A 17,532-nucleotide genomic window follows, 5' to 3' on the forward strand; every position below is an offset into this window, starting at 1 on the left:
TTTTTCTAATTATAACCCAAAAATGACTACTTTTGCTCTACTTTTGGTTATTACATTAAAAAAAAAGTATTCTCGTCCTAGCTAGCTAGTTATTTGATTAATTTTATTTTATTAGCCCTTAAACTTGTATGCTGTAGCTGAATTAGTCCGTCTTTTTCTTAGCAAAAAGAAAATAAAAAAAAGGAATTAGTCCCTTTCTTCTTCTTTTTATTTATTTATTTATTAGAAAGCTGAATTATCCATTGAGTTTAATTAATTTGGAAAAAGATTAAAATGACTGAGTAGTATTAATGTAATGTTAATGACGAATGAAATAAGAACACGTAGCACACAGGCTCTTCCCTCCGCCATAGGAGTTGTTCTGTGCTGCTTCTTCTCCCTCCAAAAGATCCCCAATGGCCGCCTGACGGCACACACTTCTATGCTCTCTCGATAAACTAATTAATGGTTCCTTGATCTCTCTCTCCCTTCTCTTCTATGCGTATCATGTCGTTTCTCGGCTGAAGCAATCGAGGAAATAATAATACAACAATTTCGAGATGGTTTGTTCGAGTAGAATTTTATCCATCTCTTACCCAAGCACGCCGCAATCCATATATAAGTCCTCTTCCTCCTCTAGATTTCTTCATGGATTGCCTAAATCCACCATCAAATGGCGGTCCATGGCTTCCGAAGCTGAGGGTGGTTCTTCTTCCCTTGGACCGTCCCTCGATTCTGACTCAACCGAAAACAAGACGGCTTCTGCTGCTGCAGCTGCTGGGTACTTACTCTATTCCTTGTCTTCTTCTTCTTCTTCTTCATGATGTCATGGTTGATGGTTGATGTCATGATGTGTGTGGGCGCAGGTTTTGCATAATTGAAGGACCGGAAACGGTACAAGATTTTGATAAAATGGAGTTACAGGAAATTCAGGACAACATTAGGAGTAGACGGAACAAAATATTTTTGCACATGGAGGAGGTATTACTATTCAAAATATTCTCTATTTATTTATTTATTATCCCTTTCTGTTTCTGTTGGTTTATGATGAAACATGAAATTAGGTTCGTAGGCTGAGGATACAACAGAGAATTAAGAATGCTGAGCTTGGAGTTCTTAATGATGAACAAGAAAATGAATTCCCAAACTTCCCTTCATTCATTCCCTTTTTGCCGCCTCTAGTAACTAACTAACTATATTATCATCCTTTGTTTTAACTGTGTTTTTTTTCTTCTTCTTCCTCCTTATAAACTTGAGTTATTTGATGCAGAGCTCCTCAAATCTTAAGCAATATTATGCAAGTTGTTTCTCTCTTATTGCTGGAGTTATACTTTTTGGAGGTCTTCTTGCTCCCACAGTAAGTTATAACTCTGTCATAATAAGAACACTTCTTATGAAGACATTCTAAATAATGATTAAACAAAATGTCAGTTGGAGCTTAAATTGGGTCTTGGAGGCACTTCCTATGAAGACTTTATAAGGACCATGCACCTTCCAATGCAGCTGAGGTATAATGCACTTCCTATGGAGCTTAAATTGGGTTTTTTTTTTTTGTTTGTTTACAAAGCGAATTTGTTGTGGTTTTGGTTATTGAGACTAAAGCTGTGTGTAGTCAGGTGGATCCGATAGTGGCATCGTTTGCTGGTGGAGCGGTTGGAGTTATATCAGCTTTAATGGTAGTTGAAGTGAACAATGTGAAACTACAAGAGCATAAACGATGCAAGTACTGTCTGGGAACAGGTTATCTTGCATGTGCTCGTTGCTCGAGCACAGGGGCACTTGTTCTTATTGACCCAACATCAACCAGAGGAGGAGATCAACCTTTATTACCGCCTAAAACTCAAAGATGTTCTAATTGTTCAGGCGCAGGAAAGGTTGGTTAGACTAAATTCAAACCAACCTCTTGCACTATGATTATTTATTAACTGTCTATTGTTTGTTTGACAGGTTATGTGTCCTACATGCCTGTGCACAGGAATGGCAATGGCAAGTGAGCATGACCCTAGGATCGACCCTTTTGATTAATATCTAGCAGCTTTGTATCATTCAATCAATAAGCATAAGTTATTTGTAAAACAACTTTTATGAACCTAAAACCCTTAATACTTATATTTTATAGAAACAAATACAACAGTCAGTCAATTATATTTTTTGTTTGTTTATAAATAACCATAATAATATTCATGGGATGATCAAAGTTTTTTATATTGCTCAATCAAAGTCGACGCATGAAGCCTCGATGTAGGTGCCACAGTGCATCCCAAACTCTGCAGGTAAGCAACCTGAAACAAAGGAGATAATCAATATCAAAGAACAAACAGATCGGAATCTTCAGTTTCTGAAAATGTATTTCACCTGTTTTGGCGTAGCAGCTGACGAACTCATTGATTTCTCAATCCTCAGTTTCTGAAAATGCTCCTAGTAATCAAAATACCACATATCTTGTTTCAGAAATCAAACTAAAGATGTAATAGACAGGAAGGATTCAGATGTGTTTAATCTGAAGATGATGTAAATAAGGACCCAAAACCTGTTTCTCCCTGGTCAAATGTATGCGTTGATCAGCCGGAATCTTCTCCCACCTAAGAACCTGTATTTTGTTTTCCAAATATGTCACATCTACCAATCAAATAAAACTATTTGAGAAGAAGACGGTATTATAAAACATTTTCCCAAAATTATCGTTTATTAGGATGTCCATATAAACTTACATATTCTGCAAACTGAAATGCCTCGTCACCCCCCAAACAGGATTTAAGTTGACGCATAACATCCTGCCACATTACAATAAGTACCACATTAATGTTGGAAATAGTGGTAGAAGCATCAAAATCCTTCATCAATTTCTTTAGAGTACATGAGATGCTTAACGGTACTTTATTTACAGAAGAAGGGAATGTTTGATAGGTTACATTTTGAAATGTTTTTATATACCTTATGATTAAAGACATTAAAAAAATGAAATGATACCCAAAAGATCTGTTTTGCAGAAAGAAAAAGAGGATTTTACAACCTTGTTCGTGCTTTTCGAGACTCTCAAGCGTTCTTCAATGGCAAAGCCTATCTGAAATTTAACAAGTGGTAGTTAAGCCATAAGTATCATATGATTTGAATAACAGAAGTTAAACTTATATTTGGTAGCAAAGCTCAATAAAAAAACAAACTTCAGAAGGATTCATTAGAATGAAATGGTGGATTGCTCAAACTCCATAAGCTAAAGCAATGAAGAAGCAAAATGTTCAATTACAAGAACTGAATTTTTTTTCTTCTGGGAAAAATATAATAATCGGTACAAAAAGTTAAACATTCGAACCAAAATTGTTTATTTATTTGTTGAAAGCGAGAAAATCATATGCAAGCCAAAATACCACATAATGGAATTACTGTTTTGTTCTGACCACAAATAAAAAGCTTTTAATAGCAAAGACAACCTCTGTACACTATTTATTTTTATATATTAAGCAATATTCACATGCCAGAATCTAAAGAGTCTTCTAAATTGTCACTCTTTTTTTAGAAGTATCTAAATTTCCATTCACAAGGACAAAAGACTTTTTTCAATAAATACTCATATAAACATGCAAAATAGAGAACATTCACCTTGTTGAGTAACCTCTTTGGATCCTGGAATGCTGGCTTTTTGGCCCACTGACGGAACAAATGGGAAACAACTGCCCGATCCTCCACATTGAATCTGCAAATTCAAGAAAGGGTTAAGCAACAGTTGATTAACAAAAAAGCTTCATATAGATACATAAATCCATCTATAAAAACTATTAATAAAAGAGAACCTTCGGAGAAAGCTATTGCCATGGCATGCCTCAATTGGTTCCAATTCCTCTAAAGCTTCATTGACATATATCTCAAAATTGCTGTCTACATCATCTGCTTTGGGAGATTTGACCTCTCGTGCTAAACCACTTGCAGCTCCAATTTCATTTTGTGGGTCCTCTTTTTGTAAATCTTTTGGAGTGAGCTCAGCCTACATGAGAATCATTAAAATGAGAGGAAGGAGAGACAATTATCTATTTTGTTATCAATAGTTTTTCATGTTCATCGTGATCCAGAAAATCAATATTTGTTATGTTTGGCAAAAATTATAATCATCAAAAAAATAATTTATATCATGAACAAAATATAATCTCATCATAATTCAAAAAAAATCTCTTATACCAAATGAATAAAAAATCTAGAAAATAATTTGTATATTAAATGAAATAACAAAAATAATATTATATTCTGGATCATAATGCACAAAAAATCTTATAACAAAAAAAATACTTTTAATTATAATTTTGACGATTTTCCAATGGGATCTTGATTGTCACAAAATACTAGTTTCTAAATAGGCTTAATGGAAACACCAAGTACTGTCTAACTAAGTGAACCAAAAAACTGAATAGAATTTGCAAGACATGGTGAGAGATAGAAACAGAAATGATTATTCCTGTGATGTCCTCATTAGTTGGGCATAGAATCTCACTTACCTAAATCATTTCTTTGAAGGGCTATGTTGGCTCAGAGGGTATTCAGAATTCTTATTAACTTTTCACCCAAATGACAAGCTCATTTTCTAACCTGAGAACTTTTCATGAGTACACTTAGGTAAGCTTTTCATGAAGATCTAAGACAATACCACAATAAGGTCAAGTGGTATTAATATGTATCTCAGCCTTAACAACCCATATGGGAATCTTTTAAGATTTTGTTGTTGCTCTTTTGCACAAAAGCATCAACAGGTCGTGTGGAATATATGGGAATTCCATAATATTACCAAAAAAGTGATGTTTTGGGAACAAATGGTTACGGAAGATAACGAAAACACTACAGCTATTATTGCCTTCTTGAAGTTCGACATACTCCACCCTTCGGAGATACAAATTCTTTATCTCTTTTCATGATAGGGACTAGGCATGTAAGAAAACCCAGGTAAAATTTGATTGTAAATAAATCCAGGTTACAGTTAGCCATCAACATTACAGAGCACAAGGTTATCAAGCCTCTCTGTCAAGCCGGAAAACTAGTAGAGACAGTTTTTTTAAATATACCTGGGTCTCTTTAAGGTGATGAGGGATTTCTCTCAAAAAACGTGACGGCTGAAGCATCTGAGAATGAGGCACATATGCTAATTAGAAGAAGATACACATAAGCAATCAATAAAATAAGAAGGAAATGACTGTTGATCAAACCTGCCAATTTGAGTCCATGACAACATAAAGGATGTACAGTTTTTTCCGAGCACGAGTCATTGCAACATATAATAAGCGTCTCTCCTCCTAGTATAGTAAATAGGATGTTAGTATAACATGTTAGATAAACCATTTTTTGCAAAATGCAGATAAATCAGTTCAGAAAGAGAATAGAAAGACATGTTAGTGTTTACCTCGACAGAAGAACAACTTTCCCCTGCAATGCCATTAAATTCGTGCAACAAAGGGATCTCTGACTCATTTGCCTGAAGTTTTTATCACAAAAATTTGTTTCAGTTAGGAATTTCATATCTTTAGCAATAAGTAACAGACAACTTCCTTCCAATTACTCTTTTATCATCAGTGCATTTTCATAATTGTGGGACAAAATTCTATAAAAGATCCTATCACTTTGTCTAATTAAGGGTCAACTAAGCACTTTAAAATAGATTTGATTTATAGTTCTTATGATGAATGAGAAATAAGACTACACTTCAATACAAATTGATATGAGAAGAGAGTTGAATGCCATTTTCTTGGTCTAAACGCCAGCAAAAGAATCTGCCACCAGAAGAGTACCTTTACTATGAAGACGGTGTCCCACTCCAGTCCCTTTGACTGCCAAAATAATATAAACAAAGAGGGCACAATTTTATTGAGTTAAAGAATCCAAAGAATAACAGATTTACAGATGAACTACAACATGTGGATGGTTTTGCTAGGAGTGGAAACCTGATGAATTGTAGTAAGAGTAACTGCGTCTTTATTCTCACATTTCATTGTAAGAAAATTTTCCCTCTCACGTCCAGATAAATAGTCCATAAAAGCTTTAAGCACATGAACACAGCCTTTTTTGTCTGCAGTGACATCACTCTTGTCTTCTTCCATATTGTACTGTGTTGATATAAATTCAGAAACATCATCTAACAGATGTTGGATCACCTGCGAGGATGCAACTTAGATCAGACTTGTTATACTTCTAGATCTCAAGGAGATTCTGTATATAAATACAAAACAATTATAACTCTAAAAATTAGATCTGAAGCCAACAAAAACACGAGGAAGAAACATATATTATTGATTCTTATACAAGAATAAGAGTGAATTCAATTAATCCAATGATCATAATAAGATATAGAAAAAATGGATAAGATAATTGAACTGACTATGAAAAAACCATTCCCTCATTGACATACAAAAAATGCACTTGGGCAGAAATAATGACTTTATACTTGATGAATGATTAGTAACTTACAGATCTAACATCATTGTCTTCATTTAGCAATTTCCCTCCATCAATGTCAATGACTGCTCTTTGTTCAAGCAGGTATTTCTACCAAAAAAAAGTATCATAGTTTCATATTGCTGATAAACTATATATTGCCCATTGTTGTAATCATATTACACCCAATAAACATCACATGAGTATAGTACAGCTGAAAAACACTCAATATTAAATTATCAAAATTTTAGAAGAGTGGATATTACAGTTAATAAGCACTCAGAAAATTAAGAAGCATTAATTTAATAGGAAAATAGAAGCAAATTATTATTAGATTAAGAAGTGAAATAACTTTTTCATAGAAGAACTTATCAATAGATGCCTGTATTTTTTTAATTCAATATACACAAGAAAACCAGAGAACACCTACCTGAGGTATCATGTTTGCTACTGAGGTAATAGCAGCAGAAATTGATGGTTCCTGTATGCAATCATATGTCAGTGTGATATTTTCACTTTCATAAAGAAAAGATTTCCATCAAATTGGACCTAAACACAAACTTAAGTGTGGATTTACTACGGCTAACAAACTGATCAGATGAGTCTGATCCACGAGACCAATCCTTCTGAAAGGAAATTCTCCCTACTTATTGGACTTAACTAATTGTTTGTTTGTTACTTGACACTACAATACACACATTTGCTTTCATCGAGAAAAGGGAAATTTAACGGGACTATTTTAACCCCATAGGCTTTAGACGTTTTCGTATCTTGTCTTTCAGTTCATCTTTATCATTCCCTTCATGTAAAAAAATGAACAATTATGGCGTTCATATTCTTTTCTAATAATTGATCCCCTTTTTCAAAATACAACCCATTTTTTTTATATAAATAAATATTCTTTTTTTATCATCCATTTAACACTACATTATAATAATTGTTTGTTTGTTACTTGAAACTACAATTCAGATCTTTTTATAGCAATAACTATTCTTGTCCATTTAACAGTACTTATAGGACAAACGAAAATACAGTAAAGTTGGGCGGTTACCCTTTGAATAAGCTTGGCGATCATGTCTAGGGTAGACAACACTTTGCGGCCTTGAGTAAGATGGTTCCTGAGCAACATCAATGAGAAATTTTGTTGCTAAGACAATCCAATATTATTGAAACACTGTCAAATGATGCCAAAGCCACTACAGATTAAATGTACACAGACTGAAAGATGCCACGAGAAATAAGTATCTCATAAATTGCATCTCCCTGTATAACATAAAAACACAAAGGAGAATGAAAAATCCTAATTCCAACAAAGGGAGCTTTACATAGATTTCTTTTTTATCAAACCCTGAGATTTGGAACAGGACAAAGAAGAGCTCAAACTTAAAACCCTATTCATCATTTCAGAACACCACATCCAAATTAGATAGTCATATTATTGAAGTTCTTGATTATCAGGCAACTTAGTTTGTGCAAGAAGTTACCACTACATAAACCTGAACTGACCTTTTAAATGTTCCAGAAATCTTGGCATTAAATATGTCACGTGCAGACGATATGAAACTGCATTTTCGTACAGTAGAGATTTTTTCGACATGACAAATCACCTGCAATCAAAAACCCAGAAAAGATAAATTTGGCCTCTTCATGTCCTTTTTGGAAGGGGGGAAATTAACTTGTACAAAAAAGATCAGTTAAATCACAATGATTACGACTGAAATATTCCAGAGATGAGAACTCCAGAATTGTTATTTTAGATCAGCTAAGAACTAAATAGACACAAGAAGAGCTCCAATCAGAATAAAATGTAATATAATTACCCTCTTTTTGTCTTCTTTCTCAAAAGGTAGCAATGCCTTGAATACTAGACGGTATGACCCATCGTCACAACCAGGCAATGTTGTTTTAAGCATGGCAATAATGGTTCTAACCACCTATACAACAAAATATTTATTTAGTCCATATCTGACACTATGAAAAATGTCATCATATCAATGATGACAACAAAAGAGTTGTTTCAGAAGTAAATTGGTAAAACTTAAACCATTCAGAAACTTTCAGCTTGAAGGAATCAGACTCAAGCCAAATCAATGCATTAATCATAACGTGGATAAATATTTATGTTAATTCTAGAAAATCAGGTTGCACAATGGACAATATCTAGAAGGAAGGGAAAATTTACACATGAATTCAATCGGACAAAAACACCCATGTGCCATTAGAGGAGCAAAATTACATGCAAATTTTATTAATAAGTTGCAAAATCAACCATCAGTTAAATTAAATTTTATTTATTAACACAATTTCAACATGGCTTCATGAATCATGATTGAGTTGTTCGATAAACAATGTGAAGGTCACGTTCAAGACTAGGTATATACACTATTTTTACTATTGCATTCACTATAATTTTATTAATAGTAACTTTAATATTTAAAAATATATTAATTTATTAGCATAATAAATAAGAGTTCTGTTTACCCCGTGAAGAAGATTAACATGCTACCATGTACATGTAATTGTTGCCTATGTTGATCAATCTCATTTAATTTAACAAATTATTAACTTGGCACCTTATTAGAAAAAAATATGTGGAACTTGCTCCTTCATTACAGCATGGCTATTTTTCCCCACTTTTAAAAAGTTTTGTATAAATTTGTTTGTTTTCCTTTAAAGAACATATTAATTTGTATCAGAACACAGAACAATTGACAAAACAGGAATCAAAAGAACAATTGGTCAATATATTGTCAACTACCTTTTTCCTGTAGAAGGCTACCCCATGAGTATTGAATGGTATCTTCCTGTTTCGGAAAGCTGTTTGAAATGCTTTCCCTGAGACCTGAAGTACAAAGTGTCAGATCATGTTGTCCTGTGAAAGGGATTTTTCAGGAATAGTAATGTTTGCAGTCTTTTTTAAGGAACTCAAAGACTGGGAAACGATATTCTTAACCTGTCTCCTGTATAGAACAGCGATCTCTCCAAACCTACTTTTCTTAGATGCACCATCAGAAGATATCTCTAATATCTTGTCCACAACAAATGCACATTGAGCATCTTCGTTGCTGCAATCCTTGACAGCAATCTGAGTACAGTTTCCTAAAGATTAACAGTTAAGAACTTCATGAAATTCTTCAAAGCTAGATGTACCTTTGATCCACAAGAATTGTCTGTAAGCACACTATTTGATTGGCACCGCTTTGAATTATATCGTATCATAGATGATGCAGCTTCAATAATACAACGGGTAGAACGATAATTTTTGTTTAATCTAACCTGAGCAAGAAAAGATACATAATACCGGAGCAGATGAGAATATTGGGAAATAAATCATTTAAGACTTTGTGAATGCATAGGCAAATGATGGGTATACTTATTTCTCAAAATAAGATAAAACTTATGATGCCAACCAAAACTATACCTCTTTGTGGTTTGGAAAGTCCTTTCGAAATGAACGAAATCCTGATGTGTCAGCTCCATTGAAACTGAAAATAGACTGTAATAACATTGAGGATCATGATCAAAAAGCACTTATAGCAAAGAGAATTCTTTTGTATCAGTCAAGTTTCTTCTCATCAAACAATTTACAAACATTTCAAGGAGGTTTCAGCTACTTATGTGAAGGCACAACTATATATTATTTGGGGAATGTATAACTTATCCAAGATTTATCTTATCTCACACTTTTCCTGAATTATTCTTTCCAGGACAGCATCCTCAGTTTCTTTAATATACTAGAAACATGTGTTCTAAAATGCCTGCCAAGAATAATACAAGAAATACTTTTGGAAAATGGCACTCCATGAGAGATGTGTTTGGTAGCTTAGACAAAAATTCAACCATTGTATCTGCATCATTATGGCATGATTAGATTGTGAGTTCTTTCTGTCACACGGACTGAATAAGCATCATACTCCCACTTGCATGGCTACGGAGGCAGGAATATTTCTGAATCCATAAAGTTCCATTCTTGCAATAGGGTTATTGATGTTTATAATAGATGAGAGGAGGAACCTTTTTAATAAAAATAGATGAGAGGAGAAATGGAAGCTTATTAAAACCACAAAGCTACAAACATGTGAAACATAAAGTGCCAATAAACTGACTATCTATCCATTTGAATAACTCAAAGTGTTGATGCAGTGACCCTTTAAATGTGCTATAAATATGATGGTGGAAAGAATTCAAACAGAAGAAAACATTTTATCTATAACGAAGAATAACAAGCATACCTGATCTTCGTCACCAACAATAGTAATGCGCTTATGAGATGCAAGAAGACACAAGAAGTGATACTGCATGGAACTTGTGTCCTGAAATTCATCTACCACTATTGCTTTGTATGATTCTTGGCATTCCTTAAATACTTGAAATAAGATTGTTGTCAGTAGCTAAGGTATGAAAATGCCTAAGGTGAAGAAAAATGTTCTAGGGATACAAACCTTCAGGAAAATCAGTTAGCAACCTCACTGAACAACTGATGAAATCATGGTAGTCTAGAGCATTACATGATTGCAAAATATCATCATAGTTTTTAAGTATAGCAGCCTGAAGGACATGTAAGTCATGTAAGGAAAATGAACCAGTGCCAAGATATCATATATACTGTTTAAAGTTGGCTTACCCCTGTTACATCACCACCTTTTTGGCAATCTTCATGAGTCTTTCCAGAAGCTTTGGCCTGAAATGTGACAGTACAGGGGTAGTTTAAGAGATTAGTTTCCCAGAGTTATCTACTTCAAACTAAAAAGGCCAAGAATGAAGCTATGTTCAATTTTTGACAAGTGATCGAGAATCTCAGTATTGGGTTACCTACACAAGAGGATTGGATAGGCCCAATATATAAGAGAACGTATTGGACTACATATTTCCATATCTTATCATTGCAATCCTACACATTACCTTGTTACTCAAAGGGTGGGAGCAGCTCAGACAGTGATGTTTTCAATATTGTCGATGAGGTGATTCATAGATAGATATTCGTCTAATACGGCTATATTTTCTGTTTAGCATTTGAACGATTTGGGGGCATGAGAGTAGCCCATTTGTTACTCCCATATGAGGCTGTTATACTTTGTAGTAGAATTAGGTATAAATCTTGAACATAAAAGGATAAAAGAATTATATTGAGATGAGGAGTGAAGAAACCAAGGAAGGAGATAGAACCCTAACTGCTAGGGTGAATACAATAGGAATGAGAGAGAAACTCTAACAAGAATTTTCAACTAAATCATTTCATATTATTCTTCACAACTAACTGTTCTATTTATACTACTACATTATAACTGCTACTTTATTCTCGCCACTATATTTAACCCTAATATCCTTTACCCTTGTATCAGAGGCATGAGAATAGCCTCTTTGTGTCTCTATTCTTTTGTAAATAATATTTTTTACCTTTTTCAAAAAAACATTACCTTGTCACTAAATAATTATTGAGCTTAACTAGATGGCATTATTCCGCAAAAGAAAGTTAATTTCTACTCAAGTTGACATGGTATTCAGTAAATAGATATATGCAGATTGACTTGGTATTCTTTACAAAGATGTGTTACTATAGGAGGTATTCATAAAATAGATATATGCAGATTGACTTGGTATTCTTTACAAAGATTCAAAGTTAGTGGAAAATGAGAATAAACCATTGTTAACAGAGAATCCAACTGCAATTAGATATTTATTACTGATTAACCAAACTCATTATAGCAACATCACTGAAGATCTAATGACACTATGCTCAGAAGCCTTCCATTACTTGTGTTAATTCATGAGTTACATGGACAAAAATATGAAAGAAGAGAAAGATTATAATACTTGGTTAAATCTTCTATCAAAATTCCATACATAGAATAGAGGAAATACACATAAGTATGCACCTGAAATTTCTGATATATATATATATATGTGAAATTTCTGATATATATATATATATACTAGATAAAACCAAGCAACTAACTTTTTATTTAATGAAAAGTTATGGATAGAGATCTTGCCTTTAAACCTTAACATGCATGGAGCTATTAAGTAAGCATATTATTGAAGTAGAATGTTGTTGATCTAGTTGCCTTATTAATACAACATATCAGCAAAAACGGTTGACATGGAAATAAAGTGTGTACGGGTTTGAGGGCAAATCTTTTTAAAGAGGTTGCATTAAAGTAGGCACGATTTACTTAGATTTTTGCAAGTTGGATGGTATATATTAACATACATCAATATTAAGGACATGTATCAAATTTTCTATATAAAGTTTAGGGGCAAGTATATGCATTTCTTCAAGACTTGATCCCAAAAATATTTGAATGAAAGATATTGTGAAGGGATCAGAGACGCCTTGTTTGTCTGTTTCACCTTTTGTGGCTATTAGCAAAAAAGGCCATTCTTTTGGCCAAGGATGATTAATATTAAACTTTAGCTAGGCTAACTGTAAGAAATGGTTTCAACCAAGAAGAAAATCAAATGTTAACTATTTATCTAAAAGTATGTACAACTTACTTGTGTAACAAACTTCAGCCATTTCTTTGACTTATCCTTGAAGTACTGAAGAGAATTTGTGTTGAACCCCTCATTAGATTTCTCAGCATTGTGATTGACCGTATCCTTTTCATTGTCTAGTATCCGTACAGCTTCAATGACTGCTCTCCTTTGCTGTCCTTGTCCATATATTAAGAACTCAGGCGTGCGACCTAACCTGTTTCATGCTTAAATGTTAGCCCACTTTACAAGATAAACTGTGAATGAAGGAAATTCCTTTTGTTCTTTTCTGTGGAAAATATATGAGTTGTATATCAACTAAAACAGTAAGCACTGTAGATCGCATACAAGTGAGACAAAGTCCAACCTCCGGTAAAATCATAGAGAATAGATGGCTTTTCAGCAGAGATGTAGTGTTGGCCAGAACCAAACTTTTTGCCATTATTTATTGCTCTTTAGTTTTCAAATTAAATTTTACTAAATTGTCAAATAATATGGAATTGTATCATGCTAGGCATACTTTTCGGCATGGGAGCGGCAAAGTTGGAGAGAGAATGAATGGAATGTGCTTATCAAAAGTTCTTTTGAAATTGCTTTCCCAGCAACTCTTTCTATTCGATCTCTCATCTCAGAAGCAGCAGCTGTAGTGAATGTCATTGCCAAGATATTGGATGGACTAATTCCCTGAAATCAAAGTGTAAGAGAGTAGAAAATAATGTAAACAATTATCAAGCAGACGTTTAGAATGACTTAATCAATAGTTTCCCATTAATACACCAACTATGTCTCTACAAGCACATTGGAGATGTAGAACTTACTTCTTTAATTAGCATCAGGACTCGTCCGACCATTGTAGAAGTCTGATATCATAGAAACAAATAAAAATAAAATTATGAACAATAGAACAATTACCACAAAAACAAAAGTGGTAGTGAGACTGCCCAAAACAAATGCAAACCTTTCCACTTCCTGGGCCAGCAACGATCATTAGAGGGATTGATATATCACTACATGCAGCTTCTTGCTGCCTGTCATTCAGAGTCTGGATATAGTTTGCATATTCCTTGGGCATATTATGATCAAGCAGAGTCTCTGAAGTTCTCAAACCTTCTACTCTCAATTTATCATCACCCTTTGACATCAATAGTTCTGGGAATATAGCAGCCAAATTGATATTTTTTTCAACATTTGTTTCAACTGATAGGCATTCCATTTGAGGATTATCACTCAGATTTCCACTTTCTTGTTTGACAAATCCTTGTCCACATAAAGCATCTATTTCTTCCAGAACTGAAATGTCAAAATCTTCATTTAAAGACTTGGTCAGTGAAGAATAATCTGACACCATGCTTCTTGCACTATCAAAAGAACTAGACCTATTGGTTCCCTCCTTATCACCTGCATTCTCTCTTTCACTTATATTAGCATCCATCGGTTCTGTCATATACCCTGATGCGCTATCACCTGCATTCTCTCTTTCACTTATATTAGCATCCATCGGTTCTGTCATATACCCTGATGCACTATCAGTGGATATAATAGTACTGAATTCAATTTGTCTTCTTGGAGTTTCAAATCGACCTATGGCATTCTTGGAAGGAAAACTGGTTCTTCTCACATTCAAGCTATCCTGGTTCAATCTCAATCCAGAATAATCAGACACCATGCTTCTTGCACTATCAAAAGAACTAGACCTATTGGTTCCATCCTTAGCATCAGTGTTCTCTCTTTCACTTATATTACCATCCATTGGTTCTGTCGTATACCCTGATGCAGTATCAATGGAGGAATTAGTAAGGCACTGAATTTGTCTTCTAGGAGTTTCAAAAGCGCCTATGGCATTCTTGGAAGGACAACTGGTTCCCCTTACATTTAATCCATCCTTGTTCAATCTGATATGCATCGGCTCAGAACATGAACCCATTTTGCTTTCCTTGTCCAAATTCATCAACTTCATATTTGGTGTAGAACATGTGTTCACTGAAATGTCTGAAAGAGGATATCTCTTACCTCCATGAGCAAGAGATGAAGCTCCATTTCTGTTTGCGTCAAATCACAATAAATACAATACGTCAGAATCAATCTAATCAAACCTCGAGCGGTGAGAGTGTGTGAGAGATAATAAAGAACTAATTTTTATAGTAAAGTACGAAGCAAATATCTACACCCAAACGAAAAAAGCTTACATATGATCGAAGTCATCAGTCGAAATGAAACTGCGCGGCCTCTTCCGGGCAAGAAGCGCCTTAGCAGCTCTGAACTTGTCGGAAATCCGGGATCTCTGTTCCTCCGAGAGCTGCTGCGCTTGAAAATTTTCGTTGTTCATCTTCAAAGGCAAAGAAAAATGAAGAATAAACGTGGCGTAATCTCTGCTCAGCGTCAGAAACGACTGAACTCCTCCATAGTCTACTCCATCCCAGAATTCGATACCCTAGAAGCTCAATGCTATAGAAAGAAACCGCGATTTTGAGTTTTTGACCATTGATTTTCCCTCCACTTCAAGTACCCGTTGTTAAAATAAGATTTTAAGTATTGATTTTTACATAATATATTTAATCACCGGTAAAACTATTAATATATAATAAGATTGTTATAAATATATCCAATTAAATAACTTTATTTTAATTTTATCAATATTTAATAATATTCTAAAATAAATATTCATTAATTTTAATAAATAAATAAAAACTAAAATTAACACCTATAGCCGATGGATTATAATAGAATTAAGCCCATTCCAAAAAATAAAAATATATTATTTATTAAAATAAATTATAATATATAATAGATTAATATATATATATATATATATATATAAGAAGAATTGAAAAACTTTAATTTTATATTTTATTATTATTTAATTAAAGATGGTTTAAATATTTGAGTATGGAGTGGGCTTAATAAATATTTAGATTGAGTTTAATAAAATAATGAAAAAGTTATATATAAAATAAGAGGGAACAAAAATAATGTATATTTTTTTAAATTAAATTAAAAAAATTAAAGAGTATGTTACTATATAAAATAATATATATAAATGATTGGAGCAAGTGCAAAACTTTTGGGAGAACTTATACAGCAAAATTGACCTCGTTGTTATACGAAAGTGATATCGTTGTTATACAAAAGAGACATCGTTATTATACAAAAGGGACGAGGTCGCTTTTGTATAACAGCGAGGTCACTTTCGCCTGTATGAGTCGCTCCCCACTCTCCTTCCTTATATATATATATATATAATTAATCCCTGGAAAAAAAAAGTGAGACCATTCTCAAAAAAAGGTTTCCCTTCTTGCAACCTCAGTCACGGTTTGTCTGTAGTGTTTTCATGGCTAGGATTTTGAGTTTTGTTTAGAACACGGGTTGAATGTTGAATGAAGGTTGTATCTTTTTTATGTAACTGTCGGGATCCATAATAATTTTTGGGCTGGTCTAAACCAACATGATTTTTCAAATATAATTATTGATTCATTTTGTGTTACAATTTATTAGGTGAATATGTAACAGCAAATATTTGATAGTAATAAACACGCTCTGTTTTAAAATGCAACAAGAAATGAGTCTCACTCTAAAATTAAAAGTAAAAATAAAACATGCAACACAATTCTCGACTATAGTTTGAGTTTTACCCACTATCTTTGGCCGGGTTCTTGATCTTCCCATGAAGCTCGCCATTGTTTGTCATAAAAAGTGGCTTCATCGGTTAGCTTTTTAAGATTCTCGAAATCTCCTTGGCGCCTGAATAGGATAACTCCTAGTACAGTCAGGAACAAGCCGCCTTTGCACATGATGTTGCCTGTTTGTCCAACAAGATCAAGACCCGTCATTACGTCAATCAAATAAGCCATGAAGAATCCCACCATTGCAGCTCTACCTGCATTATTATTATTATTATACAACAGAAGAAAACCCAGCATATGCATTAACTACGATTGTCAGGGGAAGGATGAATTGAAGACCAAAAAGAAAAACCCAGTCTTTGGATTTACCGTTTAGAAGCTCAGCCTCAGGAAGATGGGAGTGATTAATCCATGCCCACCAAGGAATGATTGAGCTTCTGAATATCACAGGTTCTTCAATAGATGATGCATCAGGAAACTTTTCAAGAAACTTTCTCCTTTTTGCTTCTACAAGATTAATTTATGCTTTCAAATGTGTAAACTGTAATCAATCATTGTATTTACATACCTGCAACAATGACACCATCCCAGTCCATTCTGCCATTTTTGACAAACATGTTCAAATCCCAAGTCCCTTTCTTCCAACGCTCATCGGAGAACTTAACTGCAGAGTCTTCCGTTCTTCCTCCAATCTGGGTTTTTTCATAGCCTTCAATGTCCAGAGAAACAAACTGGACAGCTTTCTTGTTACCAATACTAGAATTATTAGAGTACCCTGTTTGAGATGTAGGTTTCTTTTGTTTCTCGGTGAGATGATTCGTTGCGCAGGCTCTTGGCAGTGAAGTGTTGGCAGCAATAAACGCCATTAATGGATTTTGATTTTGAAGCAGCTCTATCTTTCTTTATCCAATTCTATCAAGGATGGGTTTTGTTTTGCTCCTTCATTTAGAAAGGTAAGGATTATGGAGAGGCAAAAGAGCCCATGCCCATATAAATAAATAAACTTATCTTTTCTGCAGCTTTTGCTGCTGTTGTCAGTATATATATT

General features: G+C 33.9%; 3 protein-coding genes across 3 annotated transcripts; 1 reads left to right on the plus strand and 2 right to left on the minus strand.

The window, feature by feature from the left end:
• Positions 1-353: 353 nt before the first annotated feature.
• On the plus strand, positions 354-2,168 carry LOC124924026 (protein ORANGE, chloroplastic). The gene is made up of 7 exons (XM_047464058.1): positions 354-760; positions 846-960; positions 1,044-1,160; positions 1,250-1,336; positions 1,411-1,487; positions 1,592-1,853; positions 1,927-2,168. The coding sequence occupies exons 1-7, from the start codon at positions 540-542 to the stop codon at positions 2,002-2,004; spliced, it is 957 nt and encodes a 318-aa protein (XP_047320014.1). The 5' UTR covers positions 354-539; the 3' UTR covers positions 2,005-2,168.
• Positions 2,128-15,336, minus strand: LOC124924025 (ATP-dependent DNA helicase SRS2-like protein At4g25120). The gene is made up of 29 exons (XM_047464057.1): positions 15,051-15,336; positions 13,823-14,903; positions 13,683-13,724; positions 13,385-13,548; positions 12,886-13,081; positions 11,015-11,071; positions 10,833-10,938; positions 10,623-10,756; positions 9,812-9,886; positions 9,541-9,666; positions 9,344-9,475; positions 9,149-9,232; positions 8,211-8,324; positions 7,897-7,997; positions 7,442-7,508; positions 6,821-6,871; positions 6,424-6,501; positions 5,901-6,110; positions 5,748-5,786; positions 5,363-5,434; positions 5,169-5,255; positions 5,028-5,084; positions 3,771-3,961; positions 3,580-3,673; positions 2,993-3,043; positions 2,691-2,753; positions 2,510-2,569; positions 2,335-2,397; positions 2,128-2,261 (listed from the first exon to the last, which is right to left on the minus strand). Exons 1-29 carry the CDS (start codon positions 15,188-15,190, stop codon positions 2,172-2,174), a joined length of 3,825 nt encoding a protein of 1,274 aa, XP_047320013.1. The 5' UTR covers positions 15,191-15,336; the 3' UTR covers positions 2,128-2,171.
• Positions 15,337-16,415: 1,079 nt separating this feature from the next.
• Positions 16,416-17,415, minus strand: LOC124927780 (light-harvesting complex-like protein 3 isotype 1, chloroplastic). Its single transcript, XM_047468255.1, has 3 exons — positions 17,053-17,415; positions 16,854-16,991; positions 16,416-16,738 (listed from the first exon to the last, which is right to left on the minus strand). The coding sequence occupies exons 1-3, from the start codon at positions 17,348-17,350 to the stop codon at positions 16,497-16,499; spliced, it is 678 nt and encodes a 225-aa protein (XP_047324211.1). The 5' UTR covers positions 17,351-17,415; the 3' UTR covers positions 16,416-16,496.
• Between the last annotated feature and the right edge of the window lie 117 nt (positions 17,416-17,532).

Source organism: Impatiens glandulifera, chromosome 2 (assembly GCF_907164915.1).
Source record: "Impatiens glandulifera chromosome 2, dImpGla2.1, whole genome shotgun sequence".
Classification (NCBI taxonomy): Eukaryota; Viridiplantae; Streptophyta; class Magnoliopsida; order Ericales; family Balsaminaceae; genus Impatiens; species Impatiens glandulifera.

What these genes read in the sequence shown, in the direction of transcription:
- LOC124924026 (XM_047464058.1), top strand. Translation starts at nt 540, where the DNA reads ATGGTTTGTTCGAGTAGAATTTTATCCATCTCTTACCCAAGCACGCCG. An exon ending in TATTTTTGCACATGGAGGAG is followed by an intron (nt 961 to 1,043) that starts GTATTACTATTC and finishes ACATGAAATTAG; the next exon opens with GTTCGTAGGCTGAGGATACA. An exon ending in CACCTTCCAATGCAGCTGAG is followed by an intron (nt 1,488 to 1,591) that starts GTATAATGCACT and finishes AGCTGTGTGTAG; the next exon opens with TCAGGTGGATCCGATAGTGG.
- LOC124924025 (XM_047464057.1), bottom strand. Translation starts at nt 15,190, where the DNA reads ATGAACAACGAAAATTTTCAAGCGCAGCAGCTCTCGGAGGAACAGAGA. An exon ending in ACTGATGACTTCGATCATAT is followed by an intron (nt 14,904 to 15,050) that starts GTAAGCTTTTTT and finishes TGACGCAAACAG; the next exon opens with AAATGGAGCTTCATCTCTTG. An exon ending in TTGTTGGTGACGAAGATCAG is followed by an intron (nt 9,887 to 10,622) that starts GTATGCTTGTTA and finishes ATGTTATTACAG; the next exon opens with TCTATTTTCAGTTTCAATGG.
- LOC124927780 (XM_047468255.1), bottom strand. Translation starts at nt 17,350, where the DNA reads ATGGCGTTTATTGCTGCCAACACTTCACTGCCAAGAGCCTGCGCAACG. An exon ending in GGATGGTGTCATTGTTGCAG is followed by an intron (nt 16,992 to 17,052) that starts GTATGTAAATAC and finishes TTAATCTTGTAG; the next exon opens with AAGCAAAAAGGAGAAAGTTT. An exon ending in TGAGGCTGAGCTTCTAAACG is followed by an intron (nt 16,739 to 16,853) that starts GTAAATCCAAAG and finishes ATAATAATGCAG; the next exon opens with GTAGAGCTGCAATGGTGGGA.